The sequence below is a fragment of the Mesoplodon bidens genome (genome assembly GCF_964165515.1).
Source record: "Mesoplodon bidens genome assembly, chromosome: 4".
Classification (NCBI taxonomy): domain Eukaryota; kingdom Metazoa; phylum Chordata; class Mammalia; order Artiodactyla; family Ziphiidae; genus Mesoplodon; species Mesoplodon bidens.
The window spans coordinates 170,524,040-170,535,335 of record NC_138160.1 but is presented as its reverse complement, the minus strand read 5'-3'; the positions used below and the strand labels follow the sequence as shown (position 1 = coordinate 170,535,335).

At 39.0% G+C, this 11,296-nt stretch overlaps 1 protein-coding gene across 1 annotated transcript; it reads right to left on the bottom strand.

Moving 5' to 3' along the window:
* Positions 1-7,134: 7,134 nt before the first annotated feature.
* On the bottom strand, positions 7,135-9,852 carry LOC308616292 (Krueppel-like factor 10). The gene is given in 2 exon segments (XM_081232578.1): positions 7,135-9,333; positions 9,335-9,852. Coding segments are annotated over 2 exon segments (1,434 nt in total). The 5' UTR covers positions 9,745-9,852; the 3' UTR covers positions 7,135-8,309.
* Between the last annotated feature and the right edge of the window lie 1,444 nt (positions 9,853-11,296).

The window sequence follows — 11,296 nt, the reverse complement described above, 5'->3', positions numbered from 1 at the left end:
AAGGAAGGGAGGGAAAGGAAGAAAGGAAAACTCTTCCAGGTAAATATGTACCTATGATGTTCTGGGCCCTGTGCTATGCACTTTTACATACAGAATCTGATTTAATCTCAGAGCATTTAATCTCAGAATCTGATTTAATCTCAGAGCATCCCTGTGAGGTGAATATTTGTCCTATGCAGGAGGAAACTGAGCTTCAAAGAGGTTAGACTGCATTCTGGGTATCATGCAGCAAGTAAATAGCAAGGCAGGAACATCAGCCTAGTTTGAACTGGTCAGGCAAAGCCCGTGCTCTTAACTTCTGCAAGATGCTGCCTCCAATATCTGGCATTACTGACATAAATTCTGAAAAGCTACAGGGGAACAAACACTGTGAAACAACTTTAGGACTGAAAGAAAGCTAGGAGATGCTCTTAGCTCCCTATATATGGACACAGGGGGTAAGAACACAGGAATTCTCAGAGCTCAACAAGTGTTTTAGTATGTTCAGTGTAATGGACTGAGAGTTGTGTTGGTGAAAGGGCATGGCTATCCACCACTAATTAGCTGTGTGATATTGGGCAAATTGTCCACCCTCTGGGCTTCTATTTCTATAAGTGAAATCTGGTGGTTGGGCTAGATCAGTACTGATCAGCAGAGAGACTTCCAATCACATGCCAATGCTGATTAATTAATATGTAATTGTTGCCTGGACTGCTGTGTTGTGAAGGATTCTGAGGCTGCACCTTTGCTACAATCATCAGGGATCTTTACCTTGGGCATTAGAGGTGGGAGTGGGGGCATACATGTCATAGTTTTGCCATTGCAAGATTGATGAGTAATATACATTTGTAGTTTTATCACCTTTGTTTAGTCACTCAATCTCTTGTAAAGCAATTTCTAGTTTTGAGCTGTAGTTGCCTCAGCAATAAATTCTCCTACTCTGCGCGTATCTCTATGGTCAAGCTTCAAGACCCCTCCCCCCAATAAAAAGATCCATTAGTGAGGAATTTCCAGCTCCATGATGATTTCATGGACTTCAATCATCCCAAAGTTTTGCTTGTCTCTTTCCAGAAGAAAGAATCTTGAAAACGTCAGTCTATCTCCTTCTTCTTAATCATTACCATGATGAGGAGAATGATGGCAGGAGAGGAGGAAGCGCTTTTTGGTTGGTTGAAACATGTCAGCTTTATCCCTTTGGAAAGGAGGCAGCTTAAAGGCAACGTGATTGAAATGGACAGAAGCCCAACCAGGAAAATCAAAGGAATGGTGGGCTTTTCGTGAAATACACAAATACAGTGATGAAGAAGTGTTTTGGAAAACTTAATGAAAAAGTGTACTTTAGGACCGAAGATTCCAAAATGTGATCTGAAAAACATATGGGATTTCTTGGAAGTACTGCAAGGGCAGGTGTAGGGGACAGGAGTGTGTGTGGGGTTTGGTTGGGTGGCCACTGGTTTGTGTTTTCAACCTACACTCCTCAGCTCCTCTCATGGTCTGCTTTATGAATTATGTTTCCATGCAAGACTTAGTTGTGAGTAAACATTGTAAGTTTGAAAACCATGCATTTAGATAAATAAAGTACCATTTCACATAACAGCCAAATAAATAACTGAATCCGTTATATGAAGGAGTGCGTTAAAGGATTAAGACAAAATCATTGATTCAAAAAGTTTGGACCATTTTCTGAAGGATAAGGCCAAAAAGTGCTGCTGGAGGAGGCTGTGCCCTGTCTAACATTACAGTGAGGAAACATCTTGCCCTTTTCTGGGAAACATACCTTAGGTGGATCTCAGTATAAGTCTAAATTCCCAGTCTTGAAATTGCTCTTGTGGAGATGGCACCCTGCTTTTTCTGAATACCCTTTCTAGAAGAACCCTTGTTGTTGACACAGAAAATAGCACACTTGCTCCTGAGCTGGTAGGAGGACTGAAGAAGTAGCAAGTACTCAGAATTAATTAACTCTGATTTACAAAGCAGCATCACTGACACACATGGTAATTAAAATCTCACATTAGGCATTGTTTTATTTGCTTTGCTAAGCAACACATGCGCACACACAGAAAAAAGTGTCATTCTTACTGTAATCTGAAGAATGTTTGGGTTTTCTTGGGAGCACTTAACGGATGGCTGTAGGACAGACAAATTGTTTTGAAAACCAAAAGAGACAGAGGATTTTAAATGAATGAAGCCTACCATTTATCCAACACCTATTATGCGGCACAGATCATCACAAATAACTGAATAATGCTGATGGCAGATAATATTTATTGAGTTCTCGTCTTGTGTTGATACTGGTGTAAACGTTTTATATATATGTATTAACGAATTTAACCCACATACCAGCCTTAGGAGGTAGGTGCTCTTATGATTTTCATTTTTACAGATGAAGAAACTGAGGCACAGAGTACTACAAAAGAAGTGGCAAGGTCAGGATTGAAATGTAGACTGCCTGGCTTCAGATTCCGTGATCTGAATGACTATACTATGGTTTCTTAATTTATAAAGTTCCTTAAAGAAAATATCTTACTAAACCCTTACAAAACAATCATCTCACTTTACAAAAGAGAAACCTGAAGTTCACAAAAGATAAGAAACTTGCCATAAGTCACACAACTAGGAAATTATACAAAGGGGCTTTGAGTTCAGATTTGAATCCAAAGTTTGTGGTAATTTCTATGGTAGCCTCTCACATATAGTATATGTTACAGCCATTTTCTGTTAAATATATACAGACATAGAGAAAACTGACAGCATGATGACAAAAATCTGTCAAACAGCATCATCATCTTCCCGAACACCATCCACATAAATTTCTAACTCTCGATTGCTTGTTAAACTTAGACCTGAGAAGAAGGTTGCTGGGAAATAAATGTTTTGATGAATCACGGTTTTTATGTGGCTCAGGATTTTATTGTTTCTTGGTTAGGAAAGAGGCGACGAAAAGTCAAAATAGATAAGCTTTCAAAGACATGTAATCAGGGCTACAAATAAAGATGTGAAATGAAACTCCAGGATGTGTTGTAAGTTCCTGTGGAAGTGAAAGATGTGTTCAGACACTATGTTTTAGCAGATTGGGTCTTATGTGACCTCCAGGCTATGCCTTGACTTTAAAGTTATTGGTGTAACTCAATCCGTACTTAATGATGAAGATTACCCAAGATGAGGCCACTATTGTCACTGATGTGCAAATTCTAAGTAAGTGTTGATTTTCAGTTTTTTGTGGATGGGCTGACCACTGAATGACTGTACCAGCAGAGACTTCCTAGAGATGACAGAGGCCAGGAGGCCACACTGAGTTGTCACTAAAGGAAGCAGGCAGTCCTGTGGCCACTGCAGTTAGCACTACAGAGTTAGAAGCAGATGCTCCCCATTGGGTGGCAGCCCCTCACATGGGAAAAGGGAGCTAAAGGACATAGAACTGAAACATCTTATTCACTTAATTTTTCTAAAGTTTTACTGGGATTTAATGTGTAATAAACTATGTATATGTAAATTATACAATTTAATGATTTTGACATACTATACATTCATGAAAGCATCACTGCCACCAAGATGATGAATATATCCATCATCCCCAAAGCTTCCTTTTGCCCCTTTTTAAGTCCCCATCCCTTACCCACCCCTGTCCTCTAGGAAACCACTGATTTGCTTTCTGTCTTATAGGTGATTCAGTTTTTAGAATTTTATATAAATGGAACCACACAGTATAGATGTTCTTTTGTTTTTTGATGGTGGGCGATGTGGGTCTGGCTCCTTTTACTCAGCATAATTACTTTGATAATCATCTATCTAGTGTGTATCAGTAATTTGTTCCTTTTTGCTGCATGGATATACCACAATTGGTTTATTTACTTGTTGATGGATGTTTGGGTGGTTTCCAGTTTGGGGCTATTATAAATAAAGTTGCTCTGAATTTCTCTACATGTGTGGATACATGTTTCTCTTTTCTCTTGGGTAAATACTGTACTTACGAGGGAGTAGCTCGGTCAAATAGTGGGTGTATGTTTAATTTTCTTTTTTTTTTTTTTGAGAAACTGCTGGAGTTTTTACTAGGAGATTTTTCCATTTTGCATTCCCAGCAGCAGTGTAAGAGTGTTCTAGTTGCTCCACATTCTTGACAATACTTCTATGATTAGTCTTAAAATTTTTTCTTCCAATAAACTGTGCAATCTGTATTTTTTTTAACATCTTCATTGGAGTGTAATTGCTTTACAGTGGTGTGTTAGTTTCTGCTTTATACCAAAGTGAATCAGCTACACATATACATATATCCCCATATGTCCTCCCTCTTGCGTCTCCCTCCCACCCTCCCTATCCCACCCCTCTAGGTGGTCACAAACACGGAGCTGATCTCCCTGTGCTATGCGGCTGCTTCCCACTAGCTATCTATTTTACATTTGGTAGTGTGTATATGCCCATGCCACTCTCTCACTTCATCCCAGCTTACCCTTCCTCCAGCCCGTGTCCTCAAGTCCATTCTCTATGTCTGTGCCTTTATTCCTGTCCTGCCCCTAGGTTCTTCAAACCAATTTTTTTTTTAAGATTCCAATATATCTGTTAGCATATGGTATTTGTTTTTCTCTTTCTGATGTACTATACTCTATATGACAGACTCTAGGTCCATCCACCTCACTACAAATAGTTCAATTTAATTTCTTCTTATGGCTGAGTAATATTCCACTGTATATATATGTGCCACATCTTTATCCATTCATCTATCGATGGACACTTAGATTGCTTCCATGTCCTGGCTATTGTAAATAGAGCTGCACTGAACATTGTGGTACATGACTCTTTTTGAATTATAGTTTTCTCAGGGTATATTCCCAGTAGTGGGATTGCTGAGTCATATGGTAGTTTTTTAGTTTTTTAAAGAACCTCCTTACTGTTCTCCATAGTGGCTGTATCAATTTACATTCCCACCAGCAGTGCAGGAGGGTTCCCTTTTCTCCACACCCTCTTCAGCATTTATTGTTTCTAGATTTTTTGATGATGGCCATTCTGATGGGTGTGAGATGATATCTCATTGTAGTTTTGATTTGCATTTCTCTAATGATTAGTGATGTTGAGCATTCTTTCATGTGCTTCTTGGCCATCTGTATATCTTCTTTGGAGAAATGTCTATTTAGGTCTTCTGCCCACTTTTGGATTGGGTTGTTTGTTTCTTTAATATTGAGCTTCATGAGCTGCTTGTAAATTTTGGAAATTAATCCTTTGTCAGTTGCTTCATTTACAAATATTTTCTCCCATTCTGAAGGTTGTCTTTTCGGCTTGTTTATGGTTTCCTTTGCTGTGCAAAAGTTTAAAGTTTCATTAGGTCCCATTTGTTTACTTTTGTTTTTATTTCCATTTCTCTAGGAGGTGGGTCAAAAAGGATCTTGCTGTGATTTATGTCAAAGAATGTTCTGCCTATGATTTCCTCTAAGAGTTTTATAGGGTCTGGCCTTACATTTAGGTCTTTAATCTTTGAGTTTATTTTTGTGTATGGTGTTAGGGAGTGTTCTAATTTCATTCTTTTACATGTAGCTGTCCAGTTTTCCCAGCACCACTTATTGAAGAGGCTGTCTTTTCTCCATTGTATATTCTTCCCTCCTTTATCAAAAATAAGGTGACCATAGGTGCATGGGTTTATCTCTTGGCTTTCTATTCTGTTCCGTTGATCTATATTTCTGGTTTTGTGCCAGTACCATACTACCTTGATTACTGTGGCTGTGTAGTATAGTCTGAAGTCCAGAAGCCTGATTCCTCCAGGGCCATTTTTCTTTCTCAAGATTGCTTTGGCTATTCGGGGTCTTTTGTGTTTCCATACAAATTGTGAAACTTTTTGTGCTAATTCTGTGAAAAATGCCATTAGAAGCTTGATAGAGATTGCACTGAATCTGAAGATTGCTTTAGGAAGCATAATCATTTTCACAATGTTGATTTTCCAATCCAAGAACATGGTATATCTCTCCATCTGTTTGTATCATCTTTAATTTTTTTCATCAGTGTCTTACAGTTTTCTGCATACAGGTCTTTTGTGTCCTTAGGTAGGTTTATTCCTAGGTATTTTATTCTTTTTGTTGCAATGGTAAATGGGAGGGTTTCCTTAATTTCTCTTTCAGATTTTTCATTATTGGTGTATAGGAATGTAAGAGATTTCTGTGCATTAATTTTGTATCCTGCTACTTTACCATATTCATTGACTAGCTCTAGTAGTTTTCTGGTAGCATCTTTAGAATTCTTTATGTATAGTATCATGTCATCTGCAAACAGTGACAGCTTTACTTCTTCTTTTCTCATTTTGATTCCATCTATTTCTTTTTCTTCTCTGATTGATATGGCTAAAACTTCCAAAAGTACACTGAATAGTGGGGAGAGTGGACAACCTTGTCTTGTTCCTGATCTTAGTGGAAATTGTTTCAGTCATTCAACATTGAGGACGATGTTGGCTGTGGCTTTGTCATATATGGTCTTCATTATATTGAGGTAAGTTCTCTTTATGCCTATTTTCTGGAGGGTTTTTACCATAAGTGTGTGCTGAATTTTGTCAAAAGCTTTTCATGCATCTATTGAGATGATCATATGGTTTTTATCCTTCAGTTTGCTAATATGGTGTATCACATTGCTTCATTTGTATATACTGAAGAATGCTTGCATTCCTGGGATAAACCCCAGTTGATTATGGTGTATGACCCTTTTAATGTGCTGTTGGATTCTGTTTGCTGGTATTTTGCTGAGGATTTTTGCATCTATGTTCATCAGAGATATTGGCCTGTAGTTTTCTTTCTTTGTGACATCTTTGTCTGGTTTGGTATCAGGGTGATGGTGGCCTTGTAGACGAGTTTGGGAGTGTTCCTCCCTGTGCTATATTTTGGAAGAGTTTGAGAAGGATAGGTGTTATATCTTCTCTAAATGTTTGATAGAATTCACCTGTGAAGCTGTCTGGTCCTGGGATTTTGTTTATTGGAAGATTTTTTTTATACCAAAGGAAATTCTTTATTGTAAACAAGATATAAAGTACAACAAAAGAAATATTGTGCAAATTGTAAATCACAAGGATTTTTTTTATTAAAAGAAAATTCTTTTTTGTTTTCCAAGGGTCCAAAGTTTTGATGGCAGGAATCTACACCCAATATAGAGAAAAATGTTAAATGGAAAGACATAATGACGTTTTTCACTATATATTTTAAACAACTGACTTTGTTTCACCACTGTATATATCATCCACTATACAAAACAGAATATAACAGAAATACTGCTAACAAAAGTGAATGTCCTAATTATTTTTCTACCTATCTACTTTGACATTCCCCCCCCCCCAAAAAAAAACTCCTATAAATTAACAGGACATTTGTCCACTTGTGAATAATGTTCACTCACTTTCTAATTCAATAAAGCACATGTTATATCCTCATAACATAAGGGTACTTTACTGATGACCTAAGCCATCTTTTTGAAGGAGTTATCTAAAATCCTTAATATCCCTTCTTTACAATATGTGTTTTCGTCTTCAATTTTTTTTCGAAACAAAGTGCAGTGTATTTTAGAGTCTACGGAAAACACATTGGTGTACAATTTTCAAATCTACACAGGGAACTGCAGCCAACTAAGGTTCAAAGCATAATAAAATGCCTAGTTATAGTCATTTGTTAAACTTTTAAAACAAAAACGCAAAAAAAAAAAACCCTGAAGCTACACTTCAAAGCAATTAAATTAATGAGGATTCCAATTCTTTGGGACCTCTTCAGCAATATACAGTTGCTCAATTCCAAACGTCAGCAACTAGTGTAAAAATGCTAGTTCTAGATATATTTAACAACCATGTCCACGAAGTTGAATGGAAAGACTAAGAATAGTAAACAAGATAACTCTAGGAAAGGATAATAATATTCGCGATAATACAAATCAATTTTACATCTCCATCTCTGTACCGTAAAGTTTACTTCCAGTCTCTACACTCTTGAAACCAGTGCTTTTGAAGAATCACATTGAAAAGTTGGTCTCAAGTATAAATGGTGAAAGTAAAGTAATAAATTGTGCACACAAATTCAAAATCTGTGCTACCTGTGATTGGGCTGACCTCACCTGAAACCTTCAAAAGATATTGAAAGGAATAAAAACTTTCTCATCTCTCTTACGTGGTAAGAAATGAGTCCTGCCACTCTTTGAGCTGCCTGAGGCCATAGCACTTCTTACCATCTAACCCAGGCTGGGCCTTCTCCCCAGGCCGTGGGGCTTCTGCTTGCAGCCCGCACTGGAGGGCCACAGACTTGCAGTGGAAGCATTTTTATATCACCACTGGCTTCTGGCTGTGACCAAAGTTAGTCTGATTCTTCGCCATCCGTCTGTCACTGTGTGGGAGCAGGGGTTGGAGGTAGGGTAATGTCATTTAACTTGCTCACTTCCATCTGCCAGTTTGGTAGCTTCTTGGCTGACAGATGGCGCCGGGCATGTTTGGTCAAATGGTCGCTCCTCATGAACCGCCGGTCACACATGGGACAGGCGAATTTCTTCTCACCTGTGTGGGTTCGTCGGTGTCTGGACAGTTCATCTGAACGGGCAAACCTCCTTTCACAACCTTTCCAGCTACAGCTAAAAGGTTTTTCTCCTGTATGCGTTCTCATGTGGGCCTTCATATGAGAACTTTTAAAGTATGTCTTGCCACATCCTGGATGGCTACAGATGTGACTTCTTATCCTTGATGAGTCAATCTGAGGAGTGACTTTTGCTGCTGAAGGAGAAAACCCTGGAGCAGGGGCAGTGGGAGAGAGTCTGGTGCCATTTGGGCTCACCACTGGAGGCTTTGGGTTCTGAACAACGGGCTGGGGTACAACAAACATGACGGCGCCATTGGGCACCTGAGTGCCCATGAATACAACAGGTGGGCAGATGGCTGGCGGCTGACTGGGTGGAGTGCTGGGGACGACTGTTGTCACAACTGGGTTGTTTGCAGGGAGGGGAACCATCTGGCAGATGACGGGCATAGGTGGCACTCCCCCTGTCGATACTGCAGGTGGAGAGACTAAGACCGACTTTTGTTGTGGGGACATGGGGACCGGCTGAGATCTACAGATTACTGTCTCTGAGGAAGGCACAGAAAAGTCATAAAGTGCAGCACTTGCTTTCTCTTCAACACCTGCTACTGTGTCTCTCTCACGTTTGGATCTGTTTGGTGACACAGCTGCACAAGGTATGTTTTTTCTTGCAGCCTCAGCATTTAGGTGGGTTCTTCTTCGAAAAGAATTGTCCTGATAGTTAAGGATGCTGGCTGCTTTCACTGGGCAAGATCGGTGGTTACACAGCTGGGCATCAGCTGTATGACGAATCACACTTGCTGCCTGAGCCTTGGGGAGTTTGGGGGCATGTACTGGGCTCTTTGAAAGGTGCAGCAGCAATGTGAGGCTTGGCAGTATCTGACAATGATTTGAAGTGTCCAGTAGATGGCGCTGGTGCCAGCAGATTTGACACTTGAGAGGGTTCAAAGTCAGAGGGACTGTAAGGTGGAGTCAAACAAAATGCTGGGACTGTATGAAAATCAGGTGTACCAGGAAGCAGATTCTCTTCTTCTGACATATCAGACACTGGAGTAACGGGTCTGCTTTCAATGTATTTCTTAAAATCAGACTTCCAACTGCAGCTCATTGACATAAGTGCTTCTACGGCTTCAAAGTCACTTTTCTCTGCAGTTTTGTTCCAGGAATACACACTCTCTTTTGATCTTTCAGAAATCATTTCCATTCTTTCCTCTGCAGCCTGCTGGAGAGAAGCGCCGAAGTTGAGCATGGTTGGCTGCCTGGCCGCCGGCGGCGAGCTGACTGGCTGCTAGGCTGCTTGGCTGCCTGGCCACAGATGGGCGACCGGAGACACTCGACGCCGCTCCCGCCACCGCCGCGCTCCGCGCCGTCTATTGGAAAATTTTTAATCACAGTTTAAATATCAGTGCTTGTGATTGGTCTGTTTATATTTTCTATTTCTTCCTGGTTCAGTCTCAGAGGGTTGTGCTTTTCTAAGAATTTGTCCATTTCCTCCAGGTTGTCCATTTTATTGGCATATAGTTGGTTGTAGTAATCTCTCATGATCCTTTGGATTTTTGAAGTGTCACTTCTTACTTCTCCTTTTCCATTTCTAATTCTGTTAATTTGAGTCTTTTCTGTTTTTTTTCTTGATAAGTCTGGCTAATGGTTCATCAACTTTGTTTATCTCTTCAAAGAACAAGCTTTTAGTTTTATTGATCTTTGCTATCATTTCTTTCATTTCTTTTTCATTTATTTCAGGTCTGATTTTTATGATTTCTTTCCTTCTGTTAACTTTGGGGTTTTTTTGGTTCTTATTTCTCTAATTGCTTTAGCTGTAAGGTTAGGTTGTTTGAGATTTCTCTTGTTTTTTGAGGTAGGATTGTATTGCTATAAACGTCCCTCTTAGAACTGCTTTTGCTGAATCCCATAGGTTTTTGGTCGTTGTGTTTTTATTGTCATTTGTTTCTAGGTATTTTTTGATTTCCTCTTTGATTTCACCAGTGATCTCTAGGTTATTTAATAGTGTATTGTTCAGCCTCCATGTGTTTGTATTTTTTATAGATTTTTCCTGTAATTGATATCTCGTTTTACAGCACTGTGGTCGGAAAAGATACTTGATATGATTTCAATTTTCTTAAAATTACCAAGGCTTGATTTGTGACCCAAGATATGATCTATCCTGGAGAATGTTCCATGAGCACTTGAGAAGAAAGTATATTCTGTTATTTTTGGATGGAATTTCCTAATAATATCAATTAAGTCCATCTTGTTTAATGTATCATTTAAAGTTTGTGTTTCCTTATTTATTTTCATTTTGGATGATCTGTCCACTGGTGAAAATGGGGTGTTAAAGTCCCCTGCTATGATTGTGTTACTGCTGATTTCCCCTTTTATGGCTGTTAGCATGTGTCTTATGTACTGAGGTGCTCCTATGTTGGGTGCATAAATACTTACAATTATTATATCTTCTTCTTGGATTGATCCCTTGATCATTATGTGGTGTCCTTCTTTGTCTCTTATAATAGTCTCTATTTTAAAGTCTATTCTGTCTGATATGAGAATTGCTACTCTAGCTTTCTTTTGATTTCCATTTGCATGGAATATCTTTTTCCATCCCTCACTTGCATTCTGTCTGTGTCCCTGGGTCTGAAGACAATCTCTTGTAGATAGCATATATATGGGTCTCGTTTTTGGATGCATTCAGTCAGTCTATGTCTTTTGGTTGTAGCATTTAATCCATTTAAGTTAATTATTGATATGTATGTTCCTATTACCATGTTCTTAATTGTTTTGGGTTTGTTATTGTAGGTCTTTTCCTT